General features: G+C 42.1%; 3 protein-coding genes and 1 long non-coding RNA gene across 12 annotated transcripts; 2 read left to right on the plus strand and 2 right to left on the minus strand.

The window, feature by feature from the left end:
• Window positions 1-4: 4 nt before the first annotated feature.
• Window positions 5-4366, minus strand: LOC117226354 (sodium-independent sulfate anion transporter). 5 transcript variants are annotated; one of them, XM_076525356.1, is made up of 10 exons: window positions 3747-4366; window positions 3116-3181; window positions 2550-2782; window positions 2278-2473; window positions 1989-2209; window positions 1343-1904; window positions 1039-1265; window positions 789-962; window positions 554-716; window positions 5-474 (listed from the first exon to the last, which is right to left on the minus strand). In XM_076525356.1, exons 3-10 carry the CDS (start codon window positions 2763-2765, stop codon window positions 323-325), a joined length of 1911 nt encoding a protein of 636 aa, XP_076381471.1. In that variant the 5' UTR covers window positions 2766-2782; window positions 3116-3181; window positions 3747-4366; the 3' UTR covers window positions 5-322. The 5 variants fall into 5 exon arrangements, with proteins under 5 accessions (XP_076381471.1, XP_076381472.1, XP_076381473.1 ...); XM_076525357.1 differs by having other exon boundaries at window positions 2550-2809; XM_076525358.1 differs by having other exon boundaries at window positions 2550-2588; window positions 3747-4365.
• Window positions 4367-4661: 295 nt separating this feature from the next.
• LOC117226351 (uncharacterized) lies at window positions 4662-11879 on the plus strand. Of its 3 annotated transcripts, none has more exons than XM_033480587.2 (6): window positions 4662-4898; window positions 5384-5501; window positions 5799-6209; window positions 6294-6430; window positions 6582-7103; window positions 7176-11879. In XM_033480587.2, the coding sequence occupies exons 2-6, from the start codon at window positions 5389-5391 to the stop codon at window positions 9284-9286; spliced, it is 3294 nt and encodes a 1097-aa protein (XP_033336478.2). In that variant the 5' UTR covers window positions 4662-4898; window positions 5384-5388; the 3' UTR covers window positions 9287-11879. The 3 variants fall into 3 exon arrangements, with proteins under 3 accessions (XP_033336478.2, XP_033336477.2, XP_033336479.2); XM_033480586.2 differs by having other exon boundaries at window positions 4663-4898; window positions 6294-6499; XM_033480588.2 differs by lacking the exon at window positions 5384-5501 and having other exon boundaries at window positions 4665-4898; window positions 6294-6499.
• Window positions 10430-15169, minus strand: LOC117226355 (sodium-independent sulfate anion transporter). 3 transcript variants are annotated; one of them, XM_033480595.2, is made up of 9 exons: window positions 15016-15169; window positions 13667-13884; window positions 13410-13564; window positions 12855-13152; window positions 12420-12732; window positions 12044-12346; window positions 11822-11967; window positions 11534-11725; window positions 10430-11280 (listed from the first exon to the last, which is right to left on the minus strand). In XM_033480595.2, the coding sequence occupies exons 2-9, from the start codon at window positions 13799-13801 to the stop codon at window positions 11017-11019; spliced, it is 1806 nt and encodes a 601-aa protein (XP_033336486.1). In that variant the 5' UTR covers window positions 13802-13884; window positions 15016-15169; the 3' UTR covers window positions 10430-11016. The 3 variants fall into 3 exon arrangements, with proteins under 3 accessions (XP_033336486.1, XP_033336485.1, XP_076381474.1); XM_033480594.2 differs by having other exon boundaries at window positions 14796-15029; XM_076525359.1 differs by having other exon boundaries at window positions 13667-15029.
• A 34-nt stretch (window positions 15170-15203) lies between these two features.
• LOC117226358 (uncharacterized) lies at window positions 15204-17178 on the plus strand. The gene is made up of 2 exons (XR_004491766.2): window positions 15204-15479; window positions 15540-17178. It is a non-coding gene; the product is annotated as an uncharacterized LOC117226358 (long non-coding RNA).
• The last annotated feature ends 2979 nt before the right edge of the window (window positions 17179-20157 follow it).

Here is a 20157-nt window from a genome sequence, read left to right on the forward strand (position 1 = left end):
TGTATAAGTGAAACTAAAACTATTCCATGGTATTTATTTCCGATTAATACAACAATTATGTAGAAAACAAAAGATACAACAGTATAGGATTTATGTACACAAAAAAATATACATATTACCGGTGATTTTTCCTAGTAACTTGCATCATAATAAATAAATTATTTAAAGTATTAAAAAAGTTACTTAATACTGAAAAACATTCGGCAAATTTCTGCTACAAAATATATGCTTTGTTTCGTCAAAGGCACACGTAACATTTTCAGCCGGTAGAAAAATATTGAATTAAACCTTTGACAATGATAACAACACTGCCGCTTCGTTTTTAACTAGCTGTAGCATGCAACAAAGTGGTCGTAACTTCGCTGAGTTCGTAACACGAGCGTCCATTTCGGTGGGTAACTTCGAGACTCCCTAGCGTCGGAGATTCGTTCGATTTGTCACGTATGATTTCCACAAGTTGTTGTGACGTTTTCTCTGGAAAACAACGCAAACATAATAGTATAAAAACACGTATTTAATGACGCAAGTTCCTAAGTATAATTAATCTTAAAACCTTGATGCGATGATAGTAAGTACGATAATTCCTCTTGGGTAGAAATGTATTGAAACTCTTCCCCGCATATTCCTTTCAATACTGCAACAACATCCGATCGTGGATTGTAAAAGTAGAGTCCCTGTTTCCGATTGTTAAACTCGTTGATCAATTTTGCGATTCCCTGCAAATATATATTGCGATCGTACCACGGCATGTTCACTCGTTCGAAAATTTTCTAAATGGGAATATTTACCTCGGCAGCTGTAAAGTCCGCTCCCAACATATACCTGCAGTCAACGACAACCGGGACTTGACACGAGCCCTGCTTTATTCCTGCATTGCCAACAGACTTTTTAATAAAATCAACAGCAGGAAAGTAAAGACTGTTTCCTGGTGTCACCAGGAGATAATCGGCTCCAGAGATAGTCTAAATATATGTTAGAGGCAATTCTTAAGTCGTCTAAAATTACGTGATACACCGTCAATTATAAAACGCTACTCACGGTGCATTTATCAACGTGTATCGTTGGGCGTGCAGAGGGATATAATAAGAATATGAGATTCGTCCCTACACCCATAAGTATTCCATATTCTACTCCAATAATGAGACAGAATAAAAATGTGACGAACATTGGGATGAGATCCTTTTTGCTAGTTTTCCATATCAGCATCACAACTTGGTATTCGATCATGTATATCACTGCACAGATAATAACTGCTGACAAGGAAGCTGGAAAAATAATATATTAAGTTACATGTGATATCCTAATGCAAGAACGTGAATAAGCACGAAGATTATCGTATTACCCTTCGGTATATAGTAAAAGTATGGCGTTAAGAAACTGAGGGCTAACAATATCAATATTCCTGTATGCAAGCCACCCATTGGCGTTTTCACAGAGCTAGCATGATTTACAGCAGACCTACTAAACGAGCCAGTAACTGGCATAGAGCTTGTACAAGATCCGAGCACATTACAGATTCCTAGTGCGATTAATTCTTGAGTGGCATCCACCTTGTTGCCGTTTGCGAACGCTTTTGCTATTGCCACGTTGCCAAGAACCCCGATTATAGGGACCAATGCTATAGACGCGCCCAATTCCGAGCACATTTCGGAAAAATTCAGTGTACGATTTCCAATTTGAGTGGAGAATGGGGGCCATTTAATATGTGGAAGACCAGACCTTACAGTGCCAGTGAGAATAAATGGTGAAGTCTCTTCCGAGTTCAATTTATACGCAATAGCAGAACAAACAATGACGACAATAGCATTTCTGGCTGTAGATATCAACCATATTATTTTTGTCAATATTCTGTGGTAGTCGTTCGGTTTCTCATTATTATAGCCAAATTTGACATCTTTCATTTTCTGCAAAATAAAAACAATACTATTAAGATCTCCAACTCTGTAATAAATTACATTATAGTTGGCAGATAGAGCAATATGAGTTACCCTAAATATTAATAAGATAACAATACAAGAGACGCTCATTGCAGTATCCCATAGATTAGTTTTATGAATATTTTTGAACACTTTGGTGACAGTGTCCAAAAATCCTTGAGAGGAGATCTTTAGTCCCAGAAGTCCTTTGAGCTGTGAAGCCACAATTATAACGGATGTGGCAGATGTGAAACCAACTGTGACTGGTACTGATATGAAATCTATAAGTACTCCTGCGAAATTGTGCAAGTTAATAAGTATAATTGAATTTTCTAATAATTTAATTGCTATGCAGTAGTACCTAAACGTAGGAAAGCCATCAAAATTTGCAAACATCCGCATAGAAATGCAAGTAGTATTGCAAAATCGGCGTTTTTACCCTGCACATACTCGTGTGTCATCAGTGCCATAAGTGCAGTTGGTCCAATTGTGATATCCTTGCACGACCCGAATATTATGTATACCATTGCTCCCACAAATGCAGAATAGAGACCATACTATAATTTTATAATTCTATAAGCAGTGAACAATCGTACCGAAGCAAAATAATAGCAACAGAATCATGTGCGATACCTGTGGTTCTAAGCCCGCCAAAGTCGCATACGCGAGCCCCTGTGGCATGACAGTAAGACCGACGGTAATTCCAGCAATAGCATCGTTTAATAATTTATCCGAGTTATATGTTGGCAGCCAACGAACAATTGGTACGCGTTTGCTAACAAATTTGCTTAATTTGTTCAATTTATCGTCCCTTGACTGCCATTTTCGAAATATCGAATCGGGAGCCATTATAGATCGAGAAGTATCTTCGAAAAAATGCAGATATTTTCAACCTTTCAACGAAACAAAATTCTACGAGAATCCTAAAGCATCAGAGTATGAACTAATAAAACATCTAAAGTGACTACAAAAATAAAAAAATGAACACCCCCAACATTTCATTAAAAAAGAACTGTTGAAGATTTCGCGGAAACATATTGCGAATTACTAAAACATAACTTGGAAAGTACCGGATACAAGCCATTGTAAATTCCATTCGAAACTCTTCATCAGTTATTTGTAAATCGAATCATTAATCTGTCTATTTCTCTCGAAATAAATCTGTATTGTAATCTATCAAAAGCGCGAAATATTTTTACCTGTGAAAGTATGGACTTTCACCTCAGCGCCGGAGCTTCTCACGGGCACGTTCGTCTTTAATTATACTATAGTAACATGAATATGAGAAACGAAATAAAAGCAAATGCTAATACCTGTTTAAATTGATAGCATTTGCGATTCGCGATACAGCGCAGAACTGAAAGAAACTAAAGCCTTTCAGCTGTTTATATACCCAGATAGACCGCGAAATTTATCGCGCGTTAGTGGAGGAAAAGTCTCGACTAGCCTTCATACTTTTTGCAAGACTCGTGAACAGAAAGGATACGTAAGCAAGCACGGATAACCTCGGTACTCCCGTATTTCGATAATTGTAATTAATAACGAAAACATATTTATAAACCCGAAGATGTAAAAGAAGATTACATTAATTAATGACCAAAAAAGAAAAAAAAAGTAAGAGCAACGACCGAAAATTGTAAATAAAAATTCCAGCGTTCCACAATTGCTTCTTTAGCGTGGTCGTTCGTTCTAATTTTTTTCTAACATTCTCGACCCCTTTGGCGAGACAACAATTGCAATTGGAACACGCGAATTGGTCAAGTGCGTTAGCTTTTCTATGGAAATTGCATAACCCGAACGCATAAAATTCGCAAGTTTAATTTCACCGACGTTTTAATGTCGCGCCGAGAGAATTTTTGTTGTTTTACGAGTCACTGAACTGAACACGTGACCCGTTAAAGCACTACATGTTTCCCAACAGCCTTCGTGCCCCATTTATGTTTAGACGATTTATTAAAGGGCCACCAGCTACTTGACCCATCAACGAGCATTCTGTCTGTGCACTGAGCGAGTAGAGAAGTTTCACACTTTTAAATGGACAACGATTACTCCTTATCGTCGTAATGGACGTGGAAGTAGTAACACTAATCGTCGCCGGAGGAAATGCACAATCATTTTCAAGGCGTAAATACGATAACAAGTATCCTGTTTCAATGCAGAGAATATCACGCAGAATGTCCATTAGCTTCCGCTCCAAAAAATTCGCTGTTGGTGCGTGTCATTTTCTTTCTGGAAATTTCGATCACGCTCGTTGATTGGCATAACCTGTTTACGAGTACGTATTAGCATGGTGGTGTTCTGTACTTGTTAGGACTGTTTCATGGAAAAATCGTGACAGAGATTCAACGACAAGAGTTCGCACGTCATTCGGTAGAGAAGAATACATGGAACGAATAAACGCACTGACCAAACTCTCGCCATGAACTGAACTTCAAACCGGCATCAGCATTTCACGGATGCAGCGGACAGTTCGATCGAGCGAAGGAAAGTGCAGTTCCCATGTTTCTCACTAGGGGGACTGCATTTGCTTGGTGCAGTCGGTAATTTAGAACAAATAAATCTGGTTCGTTAGCTCGTCGTGCCGCGACCAATAACTTTTTCGTATTACAGAATGCCCTTTAAAGGGTGCGTTATTTGAATTTTATAAACATATCCTGCTTTTAATCCGATTGCAATTTATGCACCGAATATATATCGCGCGATTTATGCAGCACGATATCTCATGCATCGTTTCTCGAACGAATGAGTCGTAAGAGATTCCATCACTTTCTCAATTCGACGTGAAGAATTTTTCGTCTGTTTGCACTTGCGCATCCTCTTGTTCATCAGTCATCATCAGTATTATGGCGACCTTTATGGTGGTTGGTCATTCTTAATATCTATACATTGAAGGAGAGATAGAGAGAGAGAGAAAGAAAGAAACTGTTCCTGCAACAGATTTTCAATTAAGATTACGCTCACCGTTAAACAATTAAGCATACGGTAAACTGGTTAAATTATCATTCTCATAGATAACTGTATAGTTTTAACCGATAATGCATAAATGTTGTATTCGTCAGGTATCAATTGCGTCGAAAATATATTTTACTGCAGTTATATAGTTTTCATTTGTTACGTTCATTAATTTCGGTGTGCACTTAACACGATACGATTGGGCAGAGTGATCGTTCCGTTGTATTTTCATTGAATTGTTCGTCGAAATATCCGAAAAATTTCAGACCTGAATTCAAAGAATTTATAGTATTTCCTATATAATATATGGTAGAGGTTCACCATTTTATGTTTAACAATGTCGTTGTAAGCGGTTGTAATCGATGTTGTAACAGTACTTTACATTTTCGTGCCATTTAAAGCATTCAAACTATGGTTCATTTGTACTGGAGTTTTTGTTTTTTGTCTAGGATAATTGTAAGTAGTATATTTTTATTATTCAATGTGCTTAGTTTCTGTAAATGCATTTGTAATAGGTAAAATGGGTTCCACTGATAGAGATTTAAAACAGAAACATGATATAGAGCAGATGGCCGTAATCGGCAAGATGCATAATATGCAGTGGCTGAAAAGTAATTCTCAGTTCTCAGGCCAGTACGTTTATGTCTGTTTTATATATTTTAGTTCGCTTTTGTTTCATTGGTTTGGTATCTGTTCTTTTCACTTCAATTACTCTAATAGAATATTCTCTGTGCAGATTATTATTCATTCATAAATATTATTTCATTTTTCATTACTACTATAGTCTATTCCATCGTGAATAGTAGACTAAATCGCTAAAACATTATTTATCTTGATTCATGGAACAGTATGCAATGCCCAAAGAAAAGATATTAAATATGAATTTATATAGATCATCTTTAATATTTTAAATTTATTTTTCTATTATAGCATGAAAGTATTTCCAGATGGAAAAGAATTAATATGTACTCCGCTAAAAACTAAAGTAAACGAAGGATCAAAAGACGGTACTGATGTCTCAGTCGATAGTGCTTCGAACAGTCCTCAGTTAGAGAACAATGATTGTATTATGAATGAATGTATAGGCAACAATAATATCATTACAAATAACAATACGCTTGAATCCACTTTAAAAGTTGTTGACCCGTTTGGGGAAAGTATTATGGAGACTACTTGGAATAAAAATGTTAATATAGCTAGTACTTTATTGCCAAATTCTCAAGAAATAAAGAAGATGAATTCACAAGAGAATATTGTTAATGTTACTCTGGAGCATCTTAGACTCGAAGAGGCCAGAAAGATTAAATCCAGCGAGATGTATAATGAATCGTCTAATAAATGGTAAGTCAACAAATTAATCTCTGTTATAATATTTTATTATGACTGGCACGACTCGCATGACTTATAATATTATTTAATTATTAGGGATACTATTCATGGTAGTTCTGACACGACAAAGGCAGATAATAATGAAAGTAATCAAATTAATTCGAAGCAATGCCACGATAATAATAACAACAATGCCAAATCTAAAGCTCAAACTGCACCAGAGTTACAGAAAGGTATGCAAAAATCAACTAACAAGATTAATATTAACAAAACTAACGATCACAAGGTCAAAAAACAACCAGGTGAGAATCAATTGATTCAGAATTAACACAACCAATAATCTCAAGATATAATTCCAACGAAGAGATATATTTTTACTTGCAGGAAATTCAATAAAGATGTCTAGTACTACTTCGAAACAGATTTCTAAAGATCAAGATGATTCGTTGCACTCGTATAAAAATGAAAAAATTTCCAGTACAGACTCTAGAAAAAACTCTGTACCTGTAACTAAGTATGACAAATGTAGCAAAGTAAATGGATATAATAAGCAATTATATACGGGAAAGGGGACGCAAATGAAGGAGCAGCAGTTTTATAAGCAAAATTTTTCTACGTTTAACGATAATGGTGACAGAAGAAGAACTATGGAAGTATTGGATGAGAAGAACAGGTCTCAAAGGAAAAGCAGTGATATAGATGATTCAAGAAAATGTCACAAAGTTCAAACAACTCGTACTCAATCATACAATGTTCAATACAATAGGAATAAACCATTGGTCAAGTCACAACAGCAATATTTAAGGGATACATTCAAGGAAGAAGAAAATTCGATCAATCATACACCTGGTTTTAATGATAACACTAATTCAACTGAGAACGGATTAAAGAAAAAATGTGAAACTAGTAAGGAAAAGAACGATACGTAATTTTCTCAAAATACATCGAGAGGAAAAATAAAACATTTCTATGTTTCAGAATGCAATACGAATGAAAGACCCATGGGGAGACCATCCGGTTCTGTATCTTGTAGAAGAAACTATCAAAATGCCTCTTATGCGAAAACCAATAACGATAGAACCTCGAAAGATGAACAGGGCTCTATGCAGAAGTTCAAGAAAGATTCTCACACTTACAGGCGTTCTTCCGGCACTTTCCAGCCTTTCCCGAAAGACGCGAACGGCAAAGAGAAGACGGACGACTACAAGAAAACTGTACCAGACTATTCGTCAAAGGATTACAAAGCGAATCAATCCGAAGGCTCAAAGATAAGCGTATGTTCGCATAAGACAACCAATGGTGCTAGTAACAATAAGACTGATACATCGGATTCAACTGTAAATAATCTGCAGTCCACGAGATCATTGAATTCTTGGTCAAACAGTACCAAAGATCCCGCAAACATAAGCGTGTCCGTTAATATGTCGCAAGAGTCGCACCTGTTGCAAGCTCCTTGCAACGGAACTGAAGTACAATTCGCAAAGACTGAACAAGATCATACTAGTAATAATAGTAGCAGTAAGATGAGTACTAGTAGCTCGGAGGCAAAGTCGGTGAAGTTTTCTGACAACGTTCAAGAGATCCATACAGCGGGTCATTCAGAGTCATCGTTGCATACCAATAACGTTATTCAGCACCATAAAGTTGCTACGAATTCGTATTACTCCGATCTGCAGCCTGCATCTAGCGTAAGCAACGCTCAACAACTAGAGAGTCACCAGAATGTACAAAATAAGAGTTACTTCGATAATAGTGGCGCTCAGGTAGCAAATCAGAACGCTGAAAGAAACATGTATCTGCTGGACCTGGCTAACCAGAAGTCAGAGCAGCAGAACAATTGCAATCCGAGTATGACAATGAGCAACGTTATGCCGTACAGCAGCATATCTCCGGTATATTTGAATCAGTACAATAATGTTCAAAACACAGCTAGAAAGACCGCAGACAGCAGCATAGTTACTCATAACACACTGGTGCCGAGCACCTCGTCCTACACCATGGAGAATCAGAGTATCATGCAGGCTGAACCCTCCAACATTCTCATGCATAGTCCTCAGACCTCGGTGTTGCCAACGTCATCGGGTTATCACAACCATCCCGCGGTCGGTCAGCATAACCAATGGAATTTGTCACTCCCAGATATGTTACTCTTCGGGAATATGATGAACACGGCGCAGCCGATGAACATGCAGATGCACAACTCGAGACACATGTGTGGCACGGATTTCAACAGCATCCAGCAGGGATACATGCAACCTCCGATGTACTACGTGCCGCAGCTGTGTATGCAGGGTTGGAACCCCATGATGCAATATCCACCTCTGTTCCAAAACACACCGTTCAGCAACTGCAGCGCATACCCGAATCAAGTGCTGCCTTCGAGCACCACAGCCGATTCTATCAATTGCACCTTGGCTACGTCGATGCAGAGCAATCCGTACAAGCAGTACCAGCAAATACAGCAGCTGGAGAGCAATCCCAGCTACTCCGTGCCCATCAAGCTGGATAATTACATAGGAAGTATGCAGGGTTGCAAGTCGACGAACGTCAGGATGAAGGACAACGCTATGGATGTTCACGCAAGAACCCGTCAATATCGAGTTCCCCTAGCAAACGATTATCAGAGCTGCATCCAAGACGGTCAGGGGACGATGCCCTATTCTTATGGAATCGCCATGGACCCGGCGAGAAGTGGTTCTACAAACATGCACATGCAACTGAGCCAGAAGTACGCGCCGCGCGCTACTGCCAACTATCAGAGAATGCCTGATCATTGTTCGATGTTCCAAAGTAACCAGGACCTCAACAGGAAGGACGATGCGTCGAAAAACGACTCCGAATGCACTCCACCCATGGTCTCGCCGAGGGAGTGTATGTATTATGGAATGAACTATTCTAGAAAGCCGGACATTATTCAAAATTCGACTCTGCACTCTGACGTCAAACCGAGTATGGCGTACATGGGCAGTCTCAACACCCAGCCTTACGTCCCTCAGTACCATAAGAGCGGAAACTATCACGCGTCCTCTAAAGAGCTCGCGTCCAGAGCGACTTTTGGTCGTAGCATCCGCAAATCGATGGAGCAGTAAAACTGTAGAAGCAGTCCTTACTGCGGTAGCACCACAAGCGCATAATCCATTTCTTGTTTCCGAGCTAGATCGTTGCAGTCACACCGTACAAAATCGTTGCACGTTCATCCGCGGCCCCTCGGGCCGTTTTTGCATCGTCGTTATCTTTGTATACAGGCTGAATCGTTCAACGCGATTACTTGAAATTATTCAGAAATTATTGCGTGTACGGAATATTTTAAGCAAGAGTTCCATAATATCTACGAGGTCAGCGAATCGTATATTATGTTTATTACCAGCTTAAGACACTTTCCTGTTCTTTAAAACTTTTATGAAATAACGAAAATGACAATTTGCTTCGAGATCCGCGATAGCTATTAATTTATTGGTAGTCTATCGAAATGATTTCTGTATGGTTTTAGTACTTTGAAGATAGTTTGAAGGGATCGCGTCGAATGATTCACACACAGTAGGTACAAGTGTGGGCGGCATGAAAGTTTTTTAATCTACTTTAGACATATATTTCACGTGCATTGTACTTACATAGATGTTTGGCATCAATTTAGCGATAGACTCTTTTTCAAAGTTGAGAAGCTTTAAAGGGATTTTACGATATTGTAACTGCCAATTACGCGATAGCCTCGTCTTGTTCTATTTCCTATGGTAACAAGTGTGAAAGTAGCAGATCTATTTTCTAGAATTCTCTTCGGACATTTCTATCGGTCAGTCTAATGAACTTAGATTAAATCAGTGTTACTCGTTACTCGGATTTCTGTAGGGAAGAATATCTTTTTAATATCGTGTCAGGGCTCTTGGTATTCTCGGGAGTATATTTTAAGTTCCTATGATCGAAAGTATTATTCTACGACGATTTAGCGTTTAGTTTGTGTCACGAAAAAATTTCGATTGGTTCTTTTACGTTGTTTTCCTTTTAAAATAGAAAAGAAAAAGGAAGATGAGTGAAAGAAGAGAGAGGAGGCTAATAATTCGAAGTGTTCGCGAATCATACAAGTCTGATGTATTTATTTTTTGTAGGCCAACGTCAAGCCACGACTACGTTTCTTTCCTTCGTTTTCATTCTATCGTTTTCCTCTAGTTTCTTTAAAGATTCGGAGGCAAAAGCATTTTATATAACCATTTATTTTTGTTCAAATATTACGTATATTGTTAAGAAATACCATATAGTTTATTTTTCGAGGACTTACAAGTTTTTACAAAGTAAAACATTGAACTTGCCGTACTTGGTAGATGTTATATAGACTAATTAGAATATATATACACACATATATATATATATTCTTTCTCTCAACATATTCTGGTACGCATTTATAACCACACAGTATTATTCCTTCGATTTATATTAAGAAAACTGCACGCGTCAATAGAGTTCTCTTTAAACAAAACAAAAAAAAAAGGAATAGAAGAAGAAGAAGAAGATGCAAGTAATTTTTCATATGGATCTATATCAATTACTGGTAACAAGTTACAAAAAAAAAAACCGTACGAATTATTATACAATTCATATATAATCGTAAATACGTGTTAATGTTCATTACGATTTTATACGATATCGTTGATAGTCCTGTAACTCAATTTTCGATATGTATTGAAGAAGAAAAATGAGAGAAAATCCGACGAAAAAAAGAAACAGAGAAACATTCAACAGAATTTGTAGGAATTTTTTCCGCACGATTGTCAATTTCTTTTCCCGTTTACCGACGTGACTCGATGCGTTGATATCGTTCTAGACTCTAGAGCTTCGTGCTTGCGTGTTCGTCCCTCGGCCTGCCGTCGATTACCAAATTAGTCACGTCGATTAATTCCGCATCGAACTCCAGGACCCTTTTGCTCAAACTATACTCCTTCAAAATCGCCACGAGTTCCGCGTCCGTGTGGGCCACTCGGATGATCTCCTCGGACAGCGATTGAACGCTCTTCAAGACCTCCGCGGACGGCCGCAACATGATCAGCTTATGATTTTTCTCCTTGAAGTCGCTTATCACCGTGTTCAACCCCTACAAACGTCACTCAAATAAAATTGTACTCAAACGAAACCGACACACACGTTCGAATCGGTCCTGAATCTTGCGTCTGCCAGCGATCGTCGAGCAACCATCGCCGACCCCGATGATTACGAGGAGAGACGCTACGCTTATTTCTATCGCTAATTCGTTCTAGCAGACGACAGTAGACGCTTCTCGTAGCTCGAAGAAGTAAAATCCAGGACGACCGGTACGCAAATTAATCGTTCAAACTTGTTCTACGCACTTGCGCCGCAGTGAAATCAATTTTATCGATATGCTTGCAGTCTAGCACGACGATTCTCGAGTTCTTGAAGGTTTTCAGTAGATTCTGCTGATTGTTAGCCAGGTGCTCTATCAAGTATATCCTCAGGTAGTCCACCGCGGGGAAGAGCAACCCCGCGCTGGGCCGCACGAGGATGTAGCTAACCGCAGGTGTCTGTGTTAACAATAACAAACAAATAAACAAAAAAAAAGAAATATTTTTAAAATAGCAACTTCTAAAAGTCTTCGTCGATCATTGTTATGTATTTACATTTCTGTATTCGATATATATTGTCGGCCTGGCGTTGAAATAAATTAATATAGCCAGATCAATCGTCACCCCTATTAAAATACCCAGCTCGACACCAGCGAACAAGCACGCGAAGAAGGTGGCGAAAATCGGGATCAGATCTCGCTCTGCAATCAAAGAACTCGTTGGTCTCTCTGTCCTTATCGTTCTTTGCCACTCGTCAAATTGAATTGTTCCACTCACTGCTGCATCTCCAGATCGGCCCTATGATCTCCACCTCGATCATGAATATCACCGCGCTGATTATCACGGAGCTCAGCGTCGCTCTCGGGATGTAATAGAAATACGGTGTTAGCAAGCTTAAAGCGAGGATGACTAGAATACCTGTGTACATGCCACCCAAAGGTGTCCGAGCACCGGAAGCGTTGTTCACGGCGCTCCTCGAGAAGGAACCGGTGACCGGCATCGACTGAAAAAAGGAACCGGCCACGTTGCACAGACCGAGGGTCAGCATTTCTTGCGTCGCATCCAGAGTCTGGCCTCGTGCTGCGGTAATTTCTCTCGGTTTTCATCGCGCTTCGGAAACTGGAATGGATCTTTTATCATCGACAAGACTCACAGAACGCTTTGGCGATAGCGACGTTCCCAATGATCGAGATCAGAGGAACGATGATGATCCCGGTACCCAAATTCCTGCACATGTCCACGAACGTCTCGGTTTGGTTCCCGAAGCTCCTGGAGAACGGTGGCGGCCCGGCGATCGGCAATCCCGCGTCGATCTCTCCTGTCAGGACGAAGGGCGCGCCACCCCTTTTCTCGTAAACGTACGAGATCACCGCGCAGACGATTACGACGATGGCGTTCCTGCCGGTTTCCAGGAACCAGATGGATTTTTTGAGCATCTTGTTGGAGACCTTGACGTCTTTCAGTTTCTGGAACCGTTCACCGTTTCTTCAACCGATCTCCCCCCTTCTGTTTTCTTTTTTCTTCGCACGTACGTATTCACGCCGCGTAAGAACTAGTTCTGCTCGCGTGAGCGTCCCCGATGGATTACCTTCAGGGTCAGCAGAATTAGAATGCAGCAGCACGACAAGATCAAGTCAGGGATGTTGGTTCGTCCGATGTTGTTGATCAGCTCCGTCCAGATCTCCACGAAGCTCTCCCCGTGAATCTTCAGGCCCAGCAAGCTTTTTATCTGGCTGCAGGCTATGATCAGGCTCGCCGCCGAAGTGAACCCCGAGACCACCGGCACCGAGACGAATTCCACCAGGAATCCCAGCCTCAGTATACCCAGGACTATCGTCACGCATCCCGACAGAAAGCACAGCAGAACCGCGTACTCCGGGATACCTCTGCGAACCGGCATACCACGTTTTCGATCTCGATTTCATTTTGGTTTCGAGGTGAAGGATCGTAGTCGACGCAAACGTGTCGTTGACCGAGCACACGAAAACGATGTCACGGCTCGTTTAAAGTCGCGAAATCTCTCAATTGCGCGGACCGTCGAGCGAGATTATCGCGTGAACCGGCCTTTCAGAGGTCATTAAATCGTATTGCTCGTTGCAAATTGGCCGTTGCTACGAAGAGACGAGACCGTTTCGAGTCTTACCTCGCGTATGTGTACGTCAGCAGGGAGATCAACGCGGTCGGACCAATATTGACCTCTCGGCAGGTGCCGAAGAAAATATAAACGAAGCTGCCGGCGAACGCGCTGTACAATCCAAACTGGGGTGTCAGGCCGGCCAGACTGGCGTAGGCGATCGCCTGGAATCAAAGGAGGCGCGAGTAGAAACCGACACAGAAAAGCGATCGGACCACGGCGACGATAACGCGACTTAATAGTGTCATTGCGTGGAAAATGAGTACCTGCGGTATTAAGGTCAGACCGACCGTCAGGCCAGCAACTAGGTCGCCCAGCGCATCTTTCGGCTTGTAGAGCGGTAGCCATTTCAGAATGGGCACCCGGCTCTTCAGCAGTCTTTCGAAGCTGAACGCTGTCATTTTTTTTGTTTTCCAGCGAACGAACGTCACTTCTTCCTTGAACGGATTTTCCTAGAGCCGGAGCATCGTGCTCGCTCGAGCTCCTGAAATCACAGATGACGCGCGCGGTTCAGAAACGTGTCCTTCGGTTGCCATTGTTCGGCGACGATCTTTCTTATGCAATAAGCGCGCGGACGGTGTTCCATTGAGCGGATTCCGACGATCGAGCCGATTCAATAACGTTCGAACGAGCCGGCAATTAGTGGATTTTCCGAGCGGCAATTAACGAGTGATTTTTTAACGGCGCGGCACGGAGTTCGCGGCGTCACCTGATCGCCGGCCACGTGAGATTAATTCGACCACGTGATTATCCTGTTTCCTGCTCAACCGCGATCATCTCGGCGCTCTCATTAGCAGTAACGATATCTTTCCATTTCAGAGGAAAACTTCCGAAAGTCGCTGAATTCTCCGATGCGAGCACCGAATTAGGCTCTCCGAGGCCACTTTCCAAGGTTGGAAACCTTCCTTCGGAAATAGTTTCGATTAACACGTCGAGCGCCGTGTCGGTCGCACATCGCTGCGACTAATATTAATTCGCGATCATCGATTTATTGTAATACATCGAGCAAACTGAATCTTGCTAGGATTTCTAGAATACGAGAGAGTCGAGCTAATATTTCTTACGGTACATTTTCATTTCCTATTTTCGGTTTGAATAATTAAACGACTTCGGTACTGTAGGAAGTTTCGGAGTTGGCATTCGCCGCTTGACGGGTGAAGGCTGACCGCCTTGAAGGATCGCCTGGGTGTGGCGTGTACCAAGATGAAACACGAGGATTGGGGTGACGGTCGTTGGAATTGATTGAACGGAGAAATTCTGTGGAAAGGAGAAAATGACCGCCTCGAACCGCGGTGGTTCGCGGGTACCCGCGTCACCCTTGAGAAACGTGGATGGAGAGTCCACGTGTCTCCGAATGGACCCAACGAATAAACCTCGTAAAAAGATCTCGTGAACCTCAAAAGCGCCTCGTATTTAGCAATGAAGAATTCACGATCCTGCGGACTCGCGCCGCGATAATTTATTGTTCCGTCGGCGATTCATCGCGCACTAATCACTTCACGCCTCGTTAACTCCTCCGCCGTGTGATCGCAGACTCCGCGATCGTCGTGAGACGATCGATTTCGAGATTTCGCACGTGATCGACGAGAAGCTTTCTCGTCTGACCGAGCCTTACCGATCTGATGCGTCGTCGCGTACCTCCTCTATATACTATACACTGATTAAATCTACAGCTGTTTCACACGTGCCGAGTCTCCCTCCACTCTGCGAACCTGTCGTTACGTCCGTGTCCGTCAGGATGCGAACGCATGCGTCGCTTCTCTTCTAAATGATCGCTGGGTTCGGCAAACACGAATTATAGCCAATTCAACGAGCAATTTGATCTTTTTTTTCTAGGTCCCGCATCCGGCCGATCTACGGCATCCTGCTTGCCGATTTCGACTGTGGACCATCGTCGTTCACCGCCGATATCGTCTACGATCTCCCACTAATGCAATAACAATCGCCTTTCCACGTTTCCGTTATCCATCGACGCAAAACACGCTGCTCGGACGAAGGGAGGAAAAAATCAAACGTAAAAATATCCGTGTGCAAGGACGAGGTGTACCTGTTACCCGCAATCAGCAAGAATTCAGCGAGGTAAAAACTGCTGATACTATATTGTTTCTCAAGGTATTTATCCGCATTTTATTCCGACAGACATGAATTCCATTTATGCACGTGTATGCAGCGATTAGCGCGTTTCTTCGTATGCAGAATTACGAGAATCGTCGGGTAAACCATCCGATCTTCTTACGAACGAACGTGCGAGTCGATTCCTCCGACGAGAACACCTTGCGATCAATAATCATCTAGTTCATCGGGGAATCGGGAAAATAAAAGCTCGTCCCGGATACCGTCGACTTTCATCGCACTAGAAAGCACAGGCGTTGCCGTGGAATCGCGTTAGGATAACTCGGGGGAAAGGCATTTTGCGTGGATGTCCAAGCGAGGAAAACTGATCAAGGATCTACCTTCGCGGCCATGATCGATTACGCTTTCCGCGAAACGCGACGAATTGAAACAAACAGCTGTTCGCGGAAAAGACCAGTTCGGTAAGCACGTCATTTTACGAGAATCAATCGATGATTATCGCGAATCGCGTGGCGATCGAATTCTTTGCAAATACCACTTCTCCAGTGCTTTTTGAAGAAGTTTCGTGCAAGGTGTGTTCCGTCGTACCGTTAAAATTCCCCGTGCACGCTGTCCGACACGTCGGTAAATTACAAGGCCGTTTCTTGTTCTTCGATGACGACGTACTTTGCATGTCAACGTCGCCGACAGTCCACGATAACGCACCCGTTTCGAAAATAAAGAAGATAACAAATTACAGTAAATTCTCCCCCTAATTGACGCTCAGCTTGGAAACAAAAATCGACAATTTGGGAAGAGGAGATACGATCATTCGAGCCTTGCGGCTCGTTTCTATAGTTGTCGCATCTCCTCTTCTCAAAGTGCCCATTTTTGTGCGCAAGCTGAGCGTCGATTAGTTTCAATTGTTTCCGTACATTTGTCGAGTGAAAATATAATGTAAAATTCGCTGGGACTTCGCGCCCGTGTATGTATATATTAGCGATAACGGACAGAGTGCCCCGCGTTATAAATTCAATTATTGCAGCCCGTTCGTGCCGCGTAGGAAAAGGCACGTGTTTCACATTTGGATGTTACGCGTGCCATTTTTATTGTTCCTTGAGGAGCTAATATTGACGCAGCTTGAGATGCATTGTCCTTTATCATGTGCATCGTAAATTCGTTAATGTTAACAAGTCGATGGGAAATGATATCGTTCGCCGAACGATGCTATGCAATTGCGGAATGCAAACAATGATACGGAAGCGATTACGCGGCGTTTATCGTCCATCAGCGGACACTGAGAAGAACTCCAGGGACATTGAAATTTCAATATTTCCAATCGACCTATCTTATTCACGGTGTTTATTCGTAAATGGACTTTCTCCGATCTAAAAACTTCTGCAGAACGTACAAAGATGTTAACAGCGGAAATTTTGGTACTCTCGGTTCCCATCCGTTTCTCTTCTCGCGTTGCTAATTTCTGGCCGGCGTGTCCTGTTCGATTCAGGCTTTTTCTCCGAATTTGCACAAGCATCTCGTACAGCGATTATTTGCGAATGTAATCGAGACTCCGAAAAAGTACCGTTTGGCTGTTCGAAATGTTCGGATGTTTAAAAACACGAATTCAGAACCAGAGATCCTGTTTCGAAGTATCGCAAGCGTTCGTTACTTCATCGAATTATTCCCATTATCCTTGTGTTCCTGATTAAATAGTTTATTCAACAATTTTCACGTAATTAAAAATTTTCGCAATTTCACGGACGAAATAACGCGCTCCTGCAATCGGGGATGCTAGCACGAAGTCTCGAGTTTCTTCCGCAATAATTTCAATTCGAATTTAGCCCGCGTTAAGTAATTATTAACATTTTTCCGTGAACTTGTTTCTTTTCCCAATGCGTGTAACGTGTAAGATGAAGATACACGATTGCGCGACAAGGATAGAGATATCTTTGCCACTCGCAAATTCTCATATCGATCCTCATACTTCTACTAGTGGTGCCATTGGTGATGGATCGTTGAAACTGTAAGGCAAACAATCTCAAAGGGTAAGAATCATTTGCGTTAACCCTTTGAGTAATGCGTCGATAACGTTTGTCTGTCGGTTCGAGCGTTTGGATAATACGTGGATACCACAAAAAGCGACACAGTTACCGACAAAATGAGACTACTACCTCATCAAACTACCTCAGTAGACAATTTCACAAGTTTAGTTACACTAGTACTTATAAGATGGCGCATAAGTAGAAGGACTGTCAACTAATATCATGAATTAATGTACAAGAAGTATAAGGAACAGAACTAAATTGCTATAAATTAATTATCAATGAACAAAGCACAAATAACATCATTTATGATTATAAAATAGCAATATCAAAAAGAATTCAAAATTTGCAGCTATTAGCTCGGTATCATTCTCCACTCAAAACTCATTACAATTCGCAATGTTTTTTGAATCGAGGATGATACCGATTGCCCGGGTCTCACCGCGAGGAGGTTGCTGCTTTAGAGACCCGAAAGGGAGCCAGAACGAAGCCGGAATTCGCTATGGCTCCCTTTCTAACAACGACGACTTATAAACTAATACACTCGCTAGCTAGCTATCACACATTCCAACACACTCGTTCGCATATGTCAAGTACTATTGCGGACCAAGTGGATCAAAGAAGAAGTCTCTGATCCACGGGGACCAAAATGAATCAGTGCAGAAGGCACTGTGTCGAGGGTGACGCGACGCGTACAATGCTCGCACAAATCAGGAGCCTCGCAAATCGCGATGACCGGCGTGATCACATGAGGAGTGATGATCCAAAGTTGTATCCTCCCACATTGGGAGTGAGTGGCCATTTCTCGCCCTGCGACCTAAAACTAACTTAGGCCGCCTTACCCGTCTGAATCGGCACTAGGTGGGAGACTACACAGGTAAACCTGTGTGACCATTTCTCACCCAACGCCCCGCCCCCAAAAGAGAGCTAAGGACGGATTACTGGCCGAACAGCGACCAGGAGAGAGCCCTCCCAGAAGGAGGATCCGCGTTCGAATCACTACGCCGCATGATCACTCGTCGAACATCGAGATGTGTCCGGACTTACCCAAGAGTTTGTGCAAGCAAGGCCACCACAGCTTTCTGCTGTGGCGGAGTCAAAAACGAAACGCGAAAAAGTAAAAGTAAGGCAATAATATTGGACATATGCGAAGTTAGCGACTCGGGTATCTCGGGGACGCTACCCCCCGTGCCCCCCACGGGCGCTCCCGTGGGTCGGAGGCCCCTGAGCAATCTTAACCCCTTGCCGTACCATTCTCTTTAAATTTATGATGACTAGAAATTTCCCGGCTGTAATTTTTTCTCAGAAGGAGAAGAAAATTTTATTTTATTGTGAGATTACACTTCCTTGAACGAGCAAAAAAGAATAAAAAGAGAGAATTAAATAATGTTCATTCTTAAGAAAAATCTTTGTTCAAAGCTAAACCCGTTAAAGTACGGCAAGAAGTTAAGAATCTTAAACAAAGCCACACACACACATATCAACTAACTCGCACGCACTTAATAACTAAGACGAATCCCTCGGCGGATGATAATCCCACGGCGGATGATAATCCCACGGCGGATGAAAATCCCACGGCGGATGATAATATCTGTAATGAACCTGAAAAGATTGAATTCTAGTTAGTATGAATACAAAATAGGTGACAAGTCGAATTAGGAAACCTAAGACCAGCACACGAGTGCCAAGCTAACCCGCACACGAGTGCAATTTTTGGGAAAATGGAGGAAACGAAATTATGGAAAGTTTGGACAATTTTGACGAAAATATGGAACCAACGGCGCATCCCACGGCAGATGATAATATCTGTAATAAACCTGAAACCATTGAATTCATGTTAGTCAGAATATAAGTCGAAATAGAAAACCTAAGACCAGCACACGAGTGCCAAGCTAACCAGCACACGAGTGCCAGGCTAACCAGCACACGAGTGCCACACTAACCAGCACACGAGTGCCAAACTAACCCGCACACGAGTGCAAATTTTGTGAATATGGAGAAAACGAAATTCAGCAAACATAAATTAAGAAACCTAGCAACCTACAAGCGCCTCGGGTACCTCGGGGACGCTACCCCCCGTACTCGCCCACGGGCCCCTCCCGCAAGCGAGCCCCTGAGGGACCTCCGATCGGAGGAATTACAATTTCAACACTTTTCGAACGAAACATTATTCAGAGCTCTGACTTATAATATAAATTCACACACTTTTACAATACATACATCGTTACAATACAAAGTTTGCAGCTATTTGCTCGGTATCATCCTCGATCCAGAAATTCATTGCAATTCTCAATATTTCCTGAACCGAGGATGATACCGATTGCCCGGGTCTCACCGCGAGGAGGTTGCTGCTTTAGAGACCCGAAAGGGAGTCAGAACGAAGCCGGAATTCGCTATGACTTCCTTTCTTACAACGACGACTTATAAACTAATACACTCGCTCGCTAGCTAGCTATCACACACTCCCACACACGCACTCATCCGCATATGTCAAGTACTATTGCGGACCAAAGTGGATCAAAGAAAAAGTCTCTGATCCACGGGGACCGAAATGAATCAGAGCAGAAGGCTCTGATTCTTCGAAACTAAGAAACAAAGGCGTGTCAGTACAGAAGGCACTGACTCGAGGGTGACGCGACGCGTACAATGCTCGCACAAATCAG

This window comes from Megalopta genalis, chromosome 11 (genome assembly GCF_051020955.1).
Source record: "Megalopta genalis isolate 19385.01 chromosome 11, iyMegGena1_principal, whole genome shotgun sequence".
Classification (NCBI taxonomy): Eukaryota; Metazoa; Arthropoda; class Insecta; order Hymenoptera; family Halictidae; genus Megalopta; species Megalopta genalis.

Coding starts and splice junctions, on each gene's coding strand:
- LOC117226354 (XM_076525356.1), bottom strand. CDS start 2,765: ATGGCTCCCGATTCGATATTTCGAAAATGGCAGTCAAGGGACGATAAA. Junction 1,266..1,342: donor CTTTTACTATATACCGAAGG/GTAATACGATAA, acceptor TTATTTTTCCAG/CTTCCTTGTCAGCAGTTATT. Junction 963..1,038: donor TACACGTTGATAAATGCACC/GTGAGTAGCGTT, acceptor ACATATATTTAG/ACTATCTCTGGAGCCGATTA.
- LOC117226351 (XM_033480586.2), top strand. CDS start 5,389: ATGGGTTCCACTGATAGAGATTTAAAACAGAAACATGATATAGAGCAG. Junction 6,500..6,581: donor CAAGGTCAAAAAACAACCAG/GTGAGAATCAAT, acceptor TTTTACTTGCAG/GAAATTCAATAAAGATGTCT. Junction 7,104..7,175: donor AAAGAAAAAATGTGAAACTA/GTAAGGAAAAGA, acceptor TCTATGTTTCAG/AATGCAATACGAATGAAAGA.
- LOC117226355 (XM_033480595.2), bottom strand. CDS start 13,801: ATGACAGCGTTCAGCTTCGAAAGACTGCTGAAGAGCCGGGTGCCCATT. Junction 12,347..12,419: donor CGCTATCGCCAAAGCGTTCT/GTGAGTCTTGTC, acceptor AAATTACCGCAG/CACGAGGCCAGACTCTGGAT. Junction 11,281..11,533: donor TTGATTTCACTGCGGCGCAA/GTGCGTAGAACA, acceptor TGACGTTTGTAG/GGGTTGAACACGGTGATAAG.